The sequence below is a fragment of the Nerophis ophidion genome, linkage group LG06 (genome assembly GCF_033978795.1).
Source record: "Nerophis ophidion isolate RoL-2023_Sa linkage group LG06, RoL_Noph_v1.0, whole genome shotgun sequence".
NCBI lineage: Eukaryota > Metazoa > Chordata > Actinopteri > Syngnathiformes > Syngnathidae > Nerophis > Nerophis ophidion.
This window is the reverse complement of record NC_084616.1, coordinates 40,276,531-40,295,407: the sequence shown is the minus strand read 5'-3', so window position 1 is coordinate 40,295,407 and position 18,877 is coordinate 40,276,531. Positions and strand designations below refer to the sequence as shown.

The 18,877-nt window shown below is 39.5% G+C and overlaps 1 protein-coding gene across 1 annotated transcript; it reads left to right on the top strand.

Annotated features, from left to right (window-relative positions):
- Positions 1–9,581: 9,581 nt before the first annotated feature.
- On the top strand, positions 9,582–11,359 carry her3 (hairy-related 3). The gene is made up of 4 exons (XM_061903520.1): positions 9,582–9,629; positions 9,731–9,826; positions 10,775–10,871; positions 10,956–11,359. The coding sequence occupies exons 1-4, from the start codon at positions 9,582–9,584 to the stop codon at positions 11,357–11,359; spliced, it is 645 nt and encodes a 214-aa protein (XP_061759504.1).
- The last annotated feature ends 7,518 nt before the right edge of the window (positions 11,360–18,877 follow it).

Below are 18,877 nucleotides of genomic sequence, written 5' to 3'. Positions count from 1 at the left end.
GTCAAACAACAGAGTGATACAAAAATGGAACAATAAGCAACAATATGTGGAGATCCGAGCAGCGGATCGCAATAAAACGGATAAAACCTGTTCGCGGGCCTTTGACACCCCTGACTTAGACATTATTCCACAAATCCTTTAGTGTTTCCTGAGGTGAGTGAGACATGCTGTGTGTAAACTAGGCGAATGATCTGACCATTATCTTGCAAAAGTTCCTGTTTGCCACTGTGAGGAACTGAGTTTATTGCAGTAATAGCATAATTGCCTCACTAATTGTTGTTAACAAGTCCCCCAATAGTCCAATTATTAGCGCGTCTATCTCGGGGGCCCCCGCGGGCACGACTCCATGACAAAAGCCCCAAAGGGTTAATGAATGACGCACGGCTCAAAAGAAGGAAAGTGGCGCTGGAACTGCGTCCTTTTTATAAACATGCACTTAACTTGTCGTCTAATGGCGCATCGCATCCTCATTTCCAACTGGGACACAAGCGCGTCTTTGCGCCTTTCTCATGGAGGAAGCGGGCGGGAGGCTTTGAAGTGCAGGACGCGCTCCCTTCCCTCCACTTTCTTTCAATAACCATCGCTTCTTTATTAGCAAACAGCCGTTACTGGCTACACTAATTGGAATTATACCGCGTAATAAGCGGGGAAATGTCTCCAGCGGCACCCAGCGTGTCCAAAGCAAGCGTGAAAACTCAACTAATGTGACGTGGAGAAGGAGACAAAGGACGCCACGGAGCTGCCTGTGCGCCACGTACAGCAACTCTGACAGATTTCATAGCAATTATACGCACGCCACTTTATTGCCTAACTTTTGTGTGCCGCAATTATTCGGTGGATTTTACGCAATTAGTGTTTTGGTTGCGTGGCACGCGCGTGTGACGTGCAGGTGACGTCATATTCTAAGGCAGTGGTTCTCAACCTTTTTTCAGTGATGTACCCCCTGTGAACATTTTTTTAATTCAAGTACCCCCTAATCAGAGCAAAGCATTTTTGGTTGAAAAAAAGAGACACATAAGTATAATTTAGCACTATGTCATCAGTTTCTGATTTATTAAATTGTATAACAGTGCAAAATATTGCTCATTTGTTTGATTGATTGATACTTTTATTAGTAGTTTGCACAGTACAGTACATATTCCGTACAATTGACCACTAAATGGTAACACCCGAATAAGTTTTTCAACTTGTTTAAGTCGGGGTCCACGTTAATCAATTCATGGTAAGTGGTAGTGGTGGTAGTGGTCTTTCTTGAAATATATTTGGAAAAAAAGATATAAAAATAACAAAAAACTTGTTGAAAAATAAACAAGGGATTCAATTATAAATAAAGATTTCTACACATAGAAGTCATCAACTTAAAGTGCCCTCTTTGGAGATTGTAATAGAGATCCATCTGGATTCATGAACTTAATTCTAAACATTTCTTCACAAAATAATAATATTTTAAACATAAACAATATTTATGGAACATGTCCACAAAAAATCTCGCTGTCAACACTGAATATTGCATTGATGCATTTCTTTTCACAGTTTATGAACTTACATTCATATTTTGTTGAAGTATTATTCAATGAATATATTCATAAAGGACTTTTGAATTGTTGCTATTTTTAGAATATTTTAAAAAAATCTCGCGTACCTCTTGGCATACCTTCAAGTACCCCCATGGGTATGCGTAACCCCATTTGAGAACCACTGGTCTAAGGTGACAATGTTGTGTTGTGCACTGCATGGAGTCGACTCAATCAAGACTTTTTGCAATAATAAATTAATTCAAATGTAGTTGTGAGGTAAAATTACCACATTTCTTCTCTGTTGCTGTTTAAAGTCCAATTGGCCCATAATAGCTTTTTTAGATTTAGACCTCATAAAAAATTGGACTTATTAATTTAAAAATAATAAATAAATAAAAAAAGGGTCATGCTGACACACAAGCTTGCATTTAAACTGGTCGGTCTGAACATATATTATTTAATTAATTATTTGAATAGTACATAACTATCTAATAGAGCCTAATATGTTGATTTGTAAAATGTATTCTTAAAAGCATGATTAATTTTATGTATAATGTATCATAATTAATCATATTAATTTTACAAATAATTACAAATAATTATACGTACGTGTATTTTTGTATTTTATATAAAAATATAAATTTTAATAAAAAATTAATAAATACACATTTTTTTGTCATTTTTACTTGGCTACCGCAGCATAATTTCAAAGAAGACAGGTTTAAATATTTTTATACTATATAGTTTTTAATTGATATAATTAATTTTTACACAAACAATATTTGCATCAGCATCTCTTCTGTATATCATTCATATACTTGAAATAAGGTGGAAAAAAAGTAGATAGGGTTTTAAAAAGTAGGTACAAATATGGAAAAGTATTAACATTTAGGTTAAAAACGTAGATTAAGGTAAAAGTACATTTAAAAAAACATGGGTACAAATTGGTAAAATGAGGTTAAAAGAACAAGGATAAAAGTAGGTAAACATGTTTTAAAAAAGTAGGTAAACTTAGGTAAATACGGGTTGAGATATGTTAAAAGTAAAGAAACATATATAAAAGAAGGTAAAACAAAATAACATATAGGTAAAAAGTAGGTAAAATAAGGTATAGGTAAACATAGGTTAAAAAAGGTTAAAAAGTAAAACAGGGTAAAAAAAATAGACAGGTAAAAAAAAGTAGGCAAACTTGTTTTTAAGAAGGCATAACAAATATATAACCAGGTTAAAAAAACAGGTAAACATAGGTAAATTAGGGTTAAAATATGTTAAAAGTAAAGAAACATAAGTAGAAGAAGGTTCATAAATTTAACATAGGGGTAAAAAGTAGGTAAACATAGGTAAAATAAGGTCATAGGAATAATATAGGTTAAAACAGATTAAAAAAATAAATAAAATAAAAAAATAATTGACGGGTTAAAAAAAAGTTGGTAAACTTGAATAAAATTTTAAAAAATAGGTAAACATTATTTTAAAAAGAACTTAAACATAGATAAAATAAGGTATAACAAATATGTAACCAGGTTTTAAAAAATAGGTAAACGTAGGTAAATTAGGGTTAAAATATGTTAAAAGTAAAGAAACATAAGTAGAAGAAGGTTCATAAATTTAACATAGGGGTAAAAAGTAGGTAAACATAGGTAAAATAAGGTCATAGGTATAATATAGGTTAAAACAGATTTAAAAAATAAATAAAATAAAAAAATTAATTGACGGGTTAAAAAAAAGTTGGTAAACTTGAATAAAATTTTAAAAAAATAGGTAAACATTATTTTAAAAAGAACTTAAACATAGATAAAAGAAGGTATAACAAATATGTAACCAGGTTTTAAAAAATAGGTAAACGTAGATAAATTAGGGTTAAAATATGTCAGCTCTGGCCTAGTGGTTAGAGTGTATGCCCTCAGATCGGTAGGTTGTGAGTTCAAACCCAAAGTCATACCAAAGACTATAACAATGGGACCCATTACCTCCCTGCTTGGCACTCAGCATCAAGGGTTGGAATTGAGGGTTAAATCACCATAAATGATTCCCGGGCTTGGCACAGCTGCTGCTCACTGCTCCCCTCACTTCCCAGGGGGTGATCAAGGGGATGGGTCAAACGCAGAGGACAACTTTCACCACACGTAGTGTGTGTGTGACAATCATTGGTACTTTAACTTTAACTTAACTTAAAAGAATTGGGTACAACAAATATGTAACCAGGTTTTAAAAAATAGGTAAACATAGGTAAATTAGGGTTAAAATATGTTACAAGTCGAGAAACATACATAAAACATTATTTATATCTGCACCTTATTGTTTTTTTATCCTGCAGTACCATGAGCTAATGCAACAAAATTTTGTTATTATCTGTACTGTAAAGTTCATATTTGAATGACAATAAAAAGGAAGTCTAAAGTATAAAAGAAGGTAGACAAATTTAACATATAGGTAAAAAGTAGTAAACATAGGTAAAATAAGCTGATAGGCAAACATAGGTTATAAAGTTTAAAAAGTAAAAAAAGAGGGAACAAAAAGTAGGTAAACTCAAATAAAATAAAAAAAAATAGGTGAACATGTTTTTTAAAAGTACGTACACATAGATAGAAGAAGGTATAACACATATGTAACCAGGTTAAAAAAAAACAGGTAAATTCAGATAAATTAGGGTTTAAAATATGTTACAAGTAGAGAAACCTAGTAAAAGAAGGTAAACAAATTGAACATAGGTACAAAGTATGCAAAATATAAGTAAAATAGGGTCATGGTAAACATGGGTTAAAACAGTTTAAAAAGTTAGAAAAAAGTAGGTAAACTCGAATAAAGTAAAAAAATAGGTAAATATGTTTTTAAAAAGTACATACACATGAGAAGGTACAACCAGTTTAAAAAAAATAGGTACAAAGGTAAAAAAAATAAGTAAATATAGTTCATTTTCATACAAACATACTGTAAATGTTAAATGTTGTTAAAAAAAAGAAGTTAAGGACATTTCTTGTGTGGTAATTGGTTCAATAAAAGATTAAATATATATTAATTAATCTGTTTATTTCAATTGTTAGTTTTTCCTTTATTACCTCTTTTGTCATTTATTTCTGCCCCATATTTGTTCCCACTACTGCACCTTAAGATGGATTCCTTAATCTTGTTATATGCAAATATAATGAAAATAAAGTCCATTCTATTCTTCTTCCTCTTATTCTATCAAATTGGGGCGGCATGGCCTAGTGGGTAGAGCGGTTTTGCCAGAAACCTGAGGGTTGCAGGTTCGCTTCCCACCTATTGACATCCAAATCGCTGCTGTTGTGTCCTTGGGCAGGAACACTTCACCCTTGCCCCCGGTGCCGCTCACACTGGTGAATGAATGATGAATGAATGATTGGTGGTGGTCGGAGGGGCCGTAGGCGCAAACTGGCAGCCACGCTTCCGTCAGTCTACCCCAGGGCAGATGTGGCTACTGATGTAGCTTACCACCACAAGGTGTGAATGAATGATGCGTTCCCACTTCTCTGTGAGCGCTTTGAGTATCTAACAATAGAAAAGTGCGATATAAATCTAATCCATTATTATTATTATTATTATTATTATTATTATTAAATAGAAAACAAACAGTTGATTGAGACGTATTTACAGTCAATGCAAAAGTTTTTTTTTTTTATTAACTGAAGAAAAAGTTCCGGTTGAGACCCACAGAAAGCTGATATGTTCACTATAAAAAACAAGTTTTGGTTCTAATTTTAGTCAGTGGACCGTGCGTGTGAGCGTGGAAACGGAGACGATCTTTGTTGCTGAGAATGAAGGAGAACAAAAGATCAACACTAACTCCTTTGAAGTAAGTTAACGGCCTCCTCCTTTACGCATGCAGGCCCCGCCATCACTTTAACACGCAAACAGTTTAGAAACTGCCAGCAAGTTTTCAATGACAACTCACGCGACTTTTCCCCCTCCTCACCCCTCACCCTTGACATTATATGAGCCGCCACTTGTTGCTTTAAGGAAGGAGCTTCAATCTGCACTCATTTCCATTTTCTAGTGGACTTTTTTTTTTTTTTCCCCCCTGCGTAAAAGATGCGCACCGTGGGCAGCAGTGCGTGCAGTGAGCGTTCCCAAGGCCGCGCTCTTTTCAGGGAGCAGTGTGGATAATTGCAAAGCGGGGGGGACAGAGGACAAGGGGCGGCCCGCGATTCTCCTCGGTTCCCCCACGCACCCCCACGCCAAACGCTATAGCCGCAGCCCCGTGATGTGAAGGCAAAAAGTCATGATGGGATAAGTTTTTTCCTTTTAACTTGTTTTTTTTTTAAAGTTTTGAGTACACTTTTATAAACATTGACGTGTGTGTGTGTGTGTGTGTGTGTGTGTGTGTGTGTGTGTGTGTGTGTGTGTGTGTGTGTGTGTGTGTGTGTGTGTCAAGACATCAGCGCAGGTGTGCAACCAACGCGCCGTGCCGTGAAATCAAGACGTGTGTGGATAATTATCACGGTGCTGCTGGCGTGAAACTCCTCAAATAAACGAGTCAATGCGCCACTCAAGCCGGAGCAGAAGCATGCAAAAACTATTGTGTTTTACTTTTGGGCTTTTAACACTTTTTTGACTATTTTTCCACCTCACACGTAGTTTCTGAGCCTTTGCGACAGGAGCCATTGTAATGGTGGCATTCTACTAATGAATTCTACTAATGCAACGAAATTTCGTTCTTATCTGTACTGTAAAGTTCATATTTCAATGACAATAAAAAGGAAGTCTAAAGTCTGAAAGAAGGTAAACAAATTTAACATATAGGTAAAAAGTAGGTAAACAGGTAAACTGAGCTGATAGGCAAACATAGGTTATAAAGTTTAAAAAGTAAAAAAAAAAGAGTTAACAACAAGTAGGTGAACTAGAATAAAATAGAAAAAAAAAGGTAAATATGTTTTTTAAAAGTACATACACATAGATAAAATAAGTTTTAATAAGATTCATGAAAAAAAAAGACTGTACAGTTTCCGGTGAGGTATGAATTGAACTACACGCACTGTAAAATCCAATACTTAAAAAAAAACCTTGGGGAAAAAAACAAATTATTGTATTTCCTTGAATAGCTGCCGGGGGGGCTAATTAATTTAAAACCTCTTCTCACTCCTGCGCTTACCAAAGGCATGCGGTAAAAGTAAGCATGCGCTAATTATTTTAAAACCTCTTCTCACTCTTACCAAAGGCGTGCAGTAAAAATGTTTGTGTGATGTAAGCTTGGACCTTAAATCCTACTGAATAGCTCTTAATCTTCTTCCTTTTATGCGATTTCAAATTACCAGTATTGAAATCAGACTCCTCCATTTTGAAAATGATGACAGGGGAAGTGTCCCTCGTGACGTCACGAGTTTGACCAGGCGGTAATACTAAGCATGTGCTAATTATTTTGCGAAGCGAGTTTGACCCGGCAGTAATTCAAGGCAGGTGCATACTACATGCCCTGCGGCAAGTCAAGGAAATACGATATGTATCATTATATACAAACCAGAATCCGATTTTGAAGTAAGGTATTATTTCACTTTAGTTTAAGTGGCTATAAATACTTTTGTTTAGAATCCAAACAAAAGTATTTTGTGCCCTGAGATACAGTCTGGTAAAATATAAAAATATTTTTTGCAAACCAGTAATTATAGTCTGCAAATGATATGTTGTTGTTGAGTGTCGGTGCTGTCTAGAACTCGGCAGAGTAACCGTATAATACTCTTCCATATCAGTAGGTGGCAGCCGCTAGCTAATTGCTTTGTTGATGTCGAAAACAGCGGGAGGCAGTGTGCAGGTAAAAAGTTTGCTTAAACTAAAAATAAACAAAAGGTGAGTGCCCCTAAGAAAAGCCATTGAAGCTTAGGGAAGGCTACGCAGAACGAATCTAAAACTGAACGGGCTACAAAGTAAACAAAAACAGAATGCTGGACGACAGCAAAGACTTACTGTGGAGCAAAGACAGCGTCCACTGTGTATATCCGAACATGACATGACATTCAACAATGTCCCCACAAAGAAGGATAAAAAAACAACTGAAATATTTTTGATTGATAAAACAAATTAGATGCGGGAAATATCGCTCAAAGGAAGACATGAAACGGCTACAGGAAAATACCAAAAAGAGAGAAAAAGCCGCCAAAATAGGAGAGCAAGACAATAACTAAATGACTACAAACAGGAAACCATCAAAAAAGTCCAAATAAGTCAGGGTGTGATGTGACAGGTGGTGACAGTACACCTACTTTGAGACAAGAGCTATATTGATGCACGCCTGGTTATGGTTTGAAGTCATATCCCAAAATTGCGACAATGACTTTTTACTGTCAACTGAGTTTTGTTTTTTAATGATTTCTGCAGGTGGTGTGCCTCCGTATTTTTTCCAACGCATAAAATTTGCTTTGGCTCAAAAAAGGTTAAAAAACACTGGTTTAGAGTAATTATTCAAACAATAGTACTTTCATGCAACTTCATGCTATTAAGTGCTACAAACTGTCTGTATTCATGCTTGCTTATTCAAATTTTGGTTGACTTAAAATATCGTAAGTGTCATAACTAAAATCAACAATATGATTTAGTATAGGTAAAATAACCTTCACAATACTTGCCCCTTATTATGCACCAAACATTATATTTTTATCAACAACAAGAGCCCAAATTCAGTGAGATCAACTTATATATTGCCTTTTAATATTTACTATAAGAAATTAATACATTAATTATTTACTGTACTAAATGGATTTGCTGTTATTTTTCCATTCCATCCATTGGATCTGAGCCGAGTATGTCATTGTGGCTTGTGCAGCCTTTTGAGACACTTGTAATTTAGGGCTTTATAAATAAATGATTAATTTAAATCTGCCAGTTAACGTTGGAAACCAGAATAAGGCGATAGAAGAACATGTTAAATATAATCAATATATTTGTGGCAGCATTGGTCCTTTAAAAGTTATGTTAAAGTTTTGACTTTTGTACCTCATAGCACATAACTGTGGCGCGGTCAAGGATCCTTCAAAAGTCAGGCATGGCCAAATGTTTTTTTTTAAGGCAGGGAGGGCTTAACCCCAACAGATGCACTAATCATAATTTTAAAAAAACTAACAGTTATCATTATGATGATGCATTTTTAAGATAATAATGATTTTTATCCACTATAATGACACAGCTATTTTCAATACAAAGTGGATGGAAACTTGACATATTTAAAAAAAAAACATACTATATAATGAAAGATTGTATGATTATTAAAACTCTATTTCTGGCTCCTTTATATCACATTTGTCAGCAGTATTTATAAATATATATAAATCAGTAAAATAAAAATTAGCAGAACTTAAAAGAAACACCAAACCTACTCAGTGGCCTTGTGGTTAGAGTGTTGTGAGTTCAAACCCCTGCCGAGTCATACCAAAGACTCTAAAAATGGGACACATTGCCTCCCCGCTGGGCACTCAGCATCAACAGTTGGAATTGGGGGTTAAATCACCAAACATTATTCCCGGGTGTGGCACCGCTGCTGCTCACTGCTCCCCTCACGTCCAGGGGGTGAACAAGGGGATGGGTCAAATGCAGAGACAAATTTCACCACACTTTGTGTGTGTGTGTGACAATTATTGTAACTTAACTTCAAATAATGTATGGGGGTTTAAATATATTTTAGGGGTTTTAGAAATCAGCACTCGAATACTACTCCTGCAACTATAGTGTTGTTAATAATAATCATATCAATGATAATAAATACATAATCTTAAAGACCAAAATAGGGCCACGGCCGTGTCTAATATTTTGCTGAATTTATGTAAGCTGTAAATAAATAATATAGAATATGTTGTTGTGAATGCTGCACACTTATTATTACTTATTATTCAGGCTGATTCCTGCATGTTATTGGCCATCAGAATGTATTCAGTTTTACATCATACAAAGGGAAGGGGATTGAGGGATGGAAGGTGGGTGGGTGTGGGGGTGAGATGGAGGGGTGGGGATCTGTTTGCATTGATATGTTAATTAGGTGCCTCTTATATATAAATACACACGTGGTCAACTTTCCCATCCGTGCTGTGGAGGAAGAAAAGAGAGAAGAAAAAAAAAAGTATGGTGTCCACTACTGACTGCATGGACAAGTCCATCACTGCAAATAGGGTATGTCTACAATGTAACTAAAACAATCCAAATTCATTTTTTTTTACTTCTAAAAACATATAGCAGCGTTTCTTAATGCTTTTATTTTTGAAAAATTGCAGGTTTCTAAACCGCTGATGGAGAAAAAACGACGGGCTCGTATTAACAAATGTTTGGACCAGTTGAAATGTCTTCTGGAGAGCGACTACAGTAGCAGTGTGAGTATAGTCTAATATATATGTACATTGTTCAGAATTAAACTATGCATTTAAAACACACAAAAAAAGCAGTATTTTCTTGAAGTAAGTGCAGTAAAAAATAGATTTAAATAACTTTGAATGCATGCAAAATAAAAATAGATAGATAGATAGATAGGTGGATGGATAGATAGATAGGTGGATGGATAGATAGATAGATAGATAGATAGATAGATAGATAGATAGATAGAACGTTAGAACGTTGATTCCTTTAGAGAGTTCCCTCAGGAAAATTTAAATTCCAGCAGCAGTGTATAGAATTGAAATATAATTTAAAAAGTAAATAATGCAGGTATAAATGGAAAATAAATAAAAATATAACAATAAGAATACAAATAAAAAGTAACAATAAGAAAAAAAATATAACAGTAAAAATAAGAATATAACAAGAGAAACTATAGGCAGTAGTGACCATGTTGTTAATTTTTTTAAAAATGTAGAAAAACGGTAATGTTGTCGATTATATGAAAGATGTGATGTGTATATTGCACCTTTAGAATGTATTGCACTGTAAATTGCACTAATTGCATTATATGATTGAAAGTCGCCAGGGAATAAACGGCAACTCATCTCTTACTCACTTATGACCAATAAATACTTAAAATTAGATTATTATTTTGTCCGACTTAATCAGTTTTGCACTCTTTTTTTCCTCTCCTCTTTTTTAATACAGCAAAACTATACAGGACGATATAATAATATCATACTATTATTACCATATATCATTATTTTGTATAATACATGTATTTTTTTCATATAAGTGTTGTTTTAATTTTGAAAAAAAACTATACAGGACAAACATAATGAAATAGAATCAAATTATTATAATTGGTCATTTATTTTTGTTATTTTGCCACAAACAAAAATGAAAAAAGTATATTCTGCAACATTTTATCTACACCTGCACAGATTCGTAAGCGCAAATTGGAGAAGGCAGATATCCTGGAGTTCACCGTGAGACACGTCAAGCACCTCCAGAAGACTCAGACATGTACGCCATTCCCATGTTATTAAAAAAACAAATCACATTTATAGTCTTTTTTTCCCCCTCCTATATTGGTCCTCATTGCTGTATTTTTTTCCCTCCCAGATTTTTGCAGGCGTGGTGAGCTCTCCGACTACCAAAAAGGCTTCCAAAGTTGTCTGGCCAACTTCGACCACTACCTGTTGGTGGCCGACAAAAACGTCACCGACAGGAACCGCCTGAAGTTGGCGCAGTTGCGCGCCAAGCTGTGCGTCGGCGGTGCGCCGCGGGACACGATCAGCACCATGGACAGCGGCGCATCGCAGCAGTTGGCGAGGAGAGCCGAGGAGGACGAGTCGAGCTCGGCTGTGCGGGGCCGTGACAGTGAGCACACTCGTGGGTCCAAACACTGTGGGCTTATCACGGCCACCTCACCCAAAGACACACGTGGGAAAAGCGCCACTCGGAAGAAGTCCACGTGTCCCAGTGAGGGCGGCGCCACTCAGGACAAAGTGTGGCGACCGTGGTAGAGCTGCACTAAAATATATATTCATTTATAATTGCACTGTATGGATGTTATTGCTTTATTATACTTGTCTAGCTCTCAATAAAAAGAAGTTATTATTTTCTACGGATTGTATTATTCTGCATGCAACTAACAAAAGCCTATACAGCCACCGTTTTGTATCATAATTGTTACGAAATTGGAGAGTGGATCCCAAGGATGCAGAGACGTAGTTTGGTATAGTTAAGTTCTTCCTTTATTTAGGTGGAAGTGGAACGTAGCCAAAACAAAAGGCGATGGTGGAAATACAAAAACACACCATGAATAAATAACTATATCAAACAACCAAAAATAGAACTGAAAACGTTAGACAAAGCTAGGAACAATACAGGCTGAGAAAAATACAAAACAGGAGTACAAAGTACAAAATAAGGACGCTAGACAAAGCTAGGATAATTTACTTCAAAACACGAAGTAAAACAAAGAATCAAAATGTTAACTAAAGGCGCTAAACAAGGCTAGGGTATAAATAGGCAAACCTGAGAGGTGCACAAGACAGACTAGAAAGACTGTGAGTGTGTAGGAGGCCAAGACACATGCGAGTGAACTTGCAGTGGATACAAAGTTCCGGCACTGACAGGCCGTCAGCACCCAGACTAAATAGGCCACCTAATCAACTTTCAGGTGTGCACGATTGCCCAGCGTCAGCTGCTCTCCAGACTGTGGGCGAGAGCGAGAGTAAACATGACGTGCAAACCAACACAGAAAAACATGAAAAATTCATTTCACCACAGTACCCCTCCCCTCAACGGACGCCACCTGGCGGCCTACCTGGCTTGTCTGGAAATCGAATATAAAAATCCTTAATCAAATCTTTGTCTAAAATAAGAGACTTTGAAACCCATGACCGTTCCTCTGGACCGTACCCCTCCCAGTCTACCAGGTATTGGAAACCTCTACCTCTTCTTTTCACATCCAAGATGGTGTTAACTGTGAAAGCTGGGTGACCCTCGATCAACCTGGGTGGAGGGGGTGGTACCTCGGAAGGACTGAGCGGGCTGGATGAGACAGGCTTGATGCGGGAAACGTGAAACACTGGATGGCACTTGAGAGACCTTGGGAGGCGGACCTTGACTGCAACACAGTTAATAATCTTGACGATTTGATATGGTCCAACGAACCTGGGAGCCAGTTTCCTAGAGTCGGTGGCCAGTGGTAAGTCCCGAGATGATAGCCAGACTTCCTGTCCCAGCTGGTAGTTTGGAGCTGGTGTGCGATGTCGGTTGGCTAAAAGTTGGTTCCTGGCTGATGTCTTCTGTAGGGCCGCCCTGGTGTTGCGCCAAGCCTGGTGAGCTCGACGCAGGTGTGCCGTAACGGATGGAACGTCGGCCTTAGACTGGTTAGAAGGAAAAAGAGGTGGTTGGAAACCGTAGGTGACGTGAAATGGCGACAAGCCTGTGGCAGAACTGATGAGGGAATTGTGAGCGTATTCGATCCATGGAAGAGTCTCAGACCAAGTTGAGGGTTGTTGATGACAAGTACACCAAATTGCCGCCTCCAGGTCTTGGTTGGTCCGTTCAGTCTGACCATTGCTCTGTGGGTGGTAGCCGGAGGATAGGCTAGGAGAGGCCCCCAGTGATTCGTAGAATGCCTTCCAGACGGCCGAGGAAAACTGTGGCCCTCTGTCAGATACCACATCAGAGGGGATGCCGTGCAGCCGGAAAGCATGAAGTACTAATAGTTGGGCTGTTTCGAGGGCTGAAGGTAGCTTGGGGAGACCCACAAAATGGGCCATCTTTGAGAACCGGTCCACAATGGTCAAAACGGTTTCGTTACCTTCAGAGGGAGGCAGTCCTGTGACAAAGTCCACAGCAATGTGAGACCATGGGCGGGAAGGGATGGGTAATGGATGTAATAGTCCTGCCGGAGCCTGGTGGGATGCTTTGTTCCGGGCGCAGATCCGACATGCTGCCACAAAAGCCTTAGTGTCCGCCAAAATGGATGGCCACCAAAAGCGCTGGGAGAGGACGAAGCCAGTGCGACGAATACCTGGGTGGCAAGCAATCTTGGACCCATGTGCCCAATCCAGAACGCTGGGGCGGAGCGGAGGAACCACAAATAGCCAACTTTGTGGACAGCCCCGAGGTGATGTGTCTGACCTTAGGGCCTCTAGGACTTTCTGCTCGATGTCCCACTGAAGTCCCCCGATGATGTGTCTCTGTGGGATCATAGGTTCAGGTGAGGAGTTCTCAGATGACGAAGAGTATAGACGGGACAATGCGTCAAGTTTCCCATTCTGAGAACCAGGTTGGAAAGTGATGACAAAATTAAAACGGTTCAGGAATAATGACCACCTGGCTTGGCGTGGGTTCAGTCTTTGTGCGGTCCTTAAGTAGGCAAAGTTCGTCGGCAGTGACATCGGGATTAATGTATGCCGAATTTCGTCCGCAAGCCCCATGAAGAAGGCGTCTAACAGTGCCGAAGGACCCCAGTCACAATCGGCGGCCAAGGTTCGGAACTCGATCGCGTACTCCGCGACCCGTCGTGAACCCTGCTGCAGCCGGAAGAGGGATCTCGCTGCTTCTCTGCCTGGGAGCCGTTGTTGGAATATTTGTTTCAAAGTTTTGGAGAAGCTTGCGTATGAGGAAATGGTGGTGGTCTGACGGCTCCACTCAGCAGTAGCCCAGGTGCCCGCCCGGCCAGACAGGTGAGTGATGACAAAAGCAACTTTAGCTCGCTCAGAAGTGAAAGCAGAAGAGTTAAGCTCAAAGTGTAGTTCGCATTGTGTCAGGAAGTGTCTTACGTCATCCCCATCTCCGGAAAAACGTTCAGGACGGGATAGCCGCATATTGCTGGTTGTAGCGGGTGGCATGGGCTGAGCGGGTGCCGGGTCTTGTCCGGTGGTCGAAGTGGGAACGACGGCGGCTAGTAGTTCGTTCATTCGCTCCAACATGGCGTCTTGCCGCTCCGACAGACTCTGTAGGCCCCGGCCCAGGTGGTCTAGCTGGTCCCCCTGCTGACTGATGCGTTGGGCCTGGCCTTGAAAAGCCCTTTTCCAGTGGTCGGTCTCTGCAGGTTCCATATATATGGCCGGAACTTTTCTGTTACGAAATTGGAGAGTGGATCCCAAGGATGCAGAGACGTAGTTTGGTATAGTTAAGTTCTTCCTTTATTTAGGTGGAAGTGAAACGTAGCCAAAACAAAAGGCGATGGTGGAAATACAAAAACACACCATGAATAAATAACTATATCAAACAACCAAAAATAGAACTGAAAACGCTAGACAAAGCTAGGAACAATACAGGCTGGGAAAAATACAAAACAGGAGTACAAAGTACAAAATAAGGACGCTAGACAAAGCTAGGATAATTTACTTCAAAACACGAAGTAAAACAAAGAAACAAAATGTTAACTAAAGGCGCTAAACAAGGCTAGGGTATAAATAGGCAAACCTGAGAGGTGCACAAGACAGACTAGAAAGACTGTGAGTGTGTAGGAGGCCAAGACACATGCGAGTGAACTTGCAGTGGATACAAAGTTCCGGCACTGACAGGCCGTCAGCACCCAGACTAAATAGGCCACCTAATCAACTTTCAGGTGTGCACGATTGCCCAGCATCGGCTGCACTCCAGACTGTGGGCGAGAGCGAGAGTAAACATGACGTGCAAACCAACACAGAAAAACATGAAAATTTCAGTTCACCACAATAATGATTGTATTTTAGATGTTATTAATTATTTGTAACTGTATTGCTTTTGAGCAGGAGTCCCAGACACGCGGCCCGCGGGCCAATTGTGGCCCACGAGACTTTATTTTACGACCCACACCTTAAAATGAGAGTTTAATGTTAGTGCGGCCCGCGAGTTTTATATGAATGGCGCTTGACAGCGTTGTGTTTAGGGGCGGTATGGCGTAGTGCAGGGGTAGGGAACCTATGGCTCCACAGCCAGATGTGGCTCTTTTGATGACTGCCCCTGGCTCTCAGATAAATGTTAGCTGACATTGCTTAACCCGATAAGTAATGAATAATTCCGCTGGTAATCACAGTGTCAAAAATAACGTTCAAAATATAAATATATATTATATGGGGCGGTATAGCTCGGTTGGTAGAGTGGCCGTGCCAGCAACTTGAGGCTTGCAGGTTCGATTCCCGCTCCCGCCATCCTAGTCACTGCCGTTGTGTCCTTGGGCAAGACACTTTACCCACCTGCTCCCAGTGCCACCCACACTGGTTTAAATGTAACTTAGATATTGGGTTTCACTATGTAAAGCGCTTTGAGTCACTCGAGAAAGGCGCTATATAAATATAATTCAATTCAATTCAATAAAACATTCCCATGCATTTTAATCCATCCATCCGGTTTCTACCGCATCTGTTCAAGAAGTCGCAGAACTGGTAAGAAGCATTTTATTTATTGTTAATAACAGTGTTGTTAAGAAGAATAAGAGACTTATTATACTCTAAAAATGTTGGTCTTACTTAAAAATGCACCCATTTAATTGTATTCAATGTTAAAAATATATATATATATATATGGCTCTCACGGAAATACTTTTTAAAATATTTGGCTTTTATGGCTCTCTCAGCCCGACCCCTGGCGTAGTGGGTAGAGCGGCCGTGCCAGAAACCTGAGGGTTGCAGGTTCGCTTCCCACCTATTGACATCAAAGTCGCTGCCATTGTGTCCTTGGGCAGGACAGTTCACCCTTGCCCCCGGTGCCGCTCACACTGGTGAATGAATGATGAATGAATGATAGGTGGTGGTCGGAGGGGCCGTAGGCGCAAACTGGCAGCCACGCTTCCGTCAGTCTACCCCAGGGCAGCTGTGGCTACAAATGTAGTTTACCACCACCAGGTGTGAATGAATGATGGGTTCCAACTTCTCTGTGAGTGCTTTGAGTATCTTATAAAAGAAAAGCGCAATAAAAATCTAATCCATTACTATTATTATTATTATTATTATTATTATTATAGTGTGCGGAGCTGAAGGAATCTACCAATCACGGTGTGGTATGTGGCTCCCGAGGGCTGAACATTGACGTCACTTGTGTGATGCAAGCAGAGAAACGTTTTGCCGCTTTTCCACTAGAACCGCCCTCCCTCCCTCGCTTGCCCGCCTGCTCGCTCTTTGGCTCCCTCCCTCCCCCGGCGCCGCTGTTACAGTCCGGGCCGGGGAGACGAGTGGTCCGGTAGCTTCGGAAGCACTTCGCCGAAGGACCGAGCGACAATACAAAACAGTGGTGCACTGGACCCCAGTGCTGATACTCCCGACAGAGAGTAGCTGGGCGAATCGGATGTGATGTTAGCCCGTTTGGGGCTAATTGTGCTACCGTAACTGCATTGGCGTTGTTAGACCTATTTTAGGGGGGCTCTAGCCCCTTTAAAATATTCTTAAGCCCCCCTAAATAATTTAGTGTTATATTTTTATTTCTTAAATTTTTTTTTTTTTTTACAAATACATGCCGACATATTCATTATAGAGTGGCCCGAATATGAGTTTAAAGGCCTACTGAAACCCACTACTACCCACCACGCAGTCTGATAGTTTATATATCACCGATGAAATATTAACATTGCAACACATGCCAATACAGCTTTTTTAGTTTACTAAATTGCAATTTTAAATTTCCCGGGAGTTTCTTCTTGAAAACGTCGCGTAATGATGACGTGTACGCAAGACGTCACGGACTGTTAGGAAATATTAGCGCTGCGCACACACGCAGCTAAAAGTCGTCTGCTTTAACCGCATAATTATACAGTATTTTGGACATCTGTGTTGCTGAATCTTTTGCAATTTGTTCAATTAATAATGGCGAAGTCAAAGTAGAAATATGGAGTTGGGAAGCTTTAGCCTTTAGCCACACAAACACACGGTGATTCCTTGTTTAAAATTCCCGGAAGTGAAACTTTACTATGGATCAGAGCGCGGTCAAGCGAACATGGATCCCGACCACATGTCAACCAGCAGTTTTCGGTGAGAAAATTGTGGTAAAAAGTCGCTTCTTACTGGAGATCAGCTGAGCTTGTGCCGTCCATAAAGCTGCCGTCGACTCCCCTGAGACACTGCGCGTTAAGACACCCGTGTACACACACCTCCGAATATCAGGTACTATTAAACTCACTTCAACACTAGCAACACAATAGAAAAATAAGGGATTTCTTAGAATTATCCTAGTAAATGTGTATAAAAACATCTGAATTCTTCCCAATGCAATTGGGTTTTTTTTTTTTTTCTAGTCCGTCGCTATCAATATGCTCAAACACGAATCTTTCATCCTCGCTCAAATTAATGGGGAAATTGTCGTTTTCTCGGTCCGAATAGCTCCCTTTGTTGGAGGCTCCCATTATAAAAAATGTGAATATGTGAGGAGCCATCAACATGTGACGTCATCGTCTGCGACTTCCAGTAAAGGCAGGGCTTTTCTTTTAGCCACCAAAAGTTACGAACTTTATCGTGGATGTTCTCTACTAAATCCTTTTAGCAAAAATATGGCAATATAGCGAAATGATCAAGTATGACACATACAATGGACCTGCTATCCCCGTTTGAATAAGAAAATCTCATTTCAGTAGGCCTTTAAATAAATAATCATAACCTGTCATTATTCACTCAGTTTCCCCTCACTTCATAGCGTAAGGCAGAAAGCCCCTTTAGTGCGTCGATATCCAATCCATTCCCCTTGTTCACGTCACTTCCTGTTTGGAGTTCGCGCGCGTCTGACTGTCTAGTGTAACGATCACTTTGTGCAAAACCAGCACATCTTCTTTGTTTTTTTGTACTTTTTTGGCCTCACTGTGTCACTGTGCCGTGACATTCTGCTGTCTGTGTCATTCGATCCTGCGGGCTAGCACACCGAAGCCGGCTTGCATTAGCAGCCTGACATACACAGGTGTGGATTCTTCTGTTGCTGGATGCTTCGGCATATAGACCATCAGAATGCCTCCATCAAGGAAAAGATTCAACAAACCTGGCTAACGAACTGTAAGATCTTCATCAAACTAAATGGGACTCCTGGAGGAAGAAAAAGTCTTGGTGGTGAGAAAAATAGAAGATTTTGATAAATATTGACATTGATGCAGTACTTCGTATCAATGTAGCTTTGTGACTTTCACATCATTTCAATGTGACCCACACCAAGAACACAGACCACACCAAGTATTGATATGGACATGTTACAGAAGATCCTACAACATCAACAAAAATAACTGGAAATGTGTGAGTATCAAGAGCACGCCACAACAGAGACAGATATTTTTTTCTCTGCGATTGTAAAAAACTGTAATTATTTTGCCTGTGAACAATATGGAAACAGTGTAAAATCAGAAGATAGTCTGTCCGTGATACATTTCAATAGTCAAAGCATGTACACTAACTTTGAGGCTATCAAGGATTACTTGAAAGAAGTAGCCCGGAGCAGTCAGCGCTGCATGGGATTCTGGGTATTTGTTATGCTGTGTTAATGTTGTGTTACAGTGAGGATGTTCTCCTGAAATGTGTTTATCATTCTTGTTTGATGTGGTTACACAGTGTGGCGCACATTTG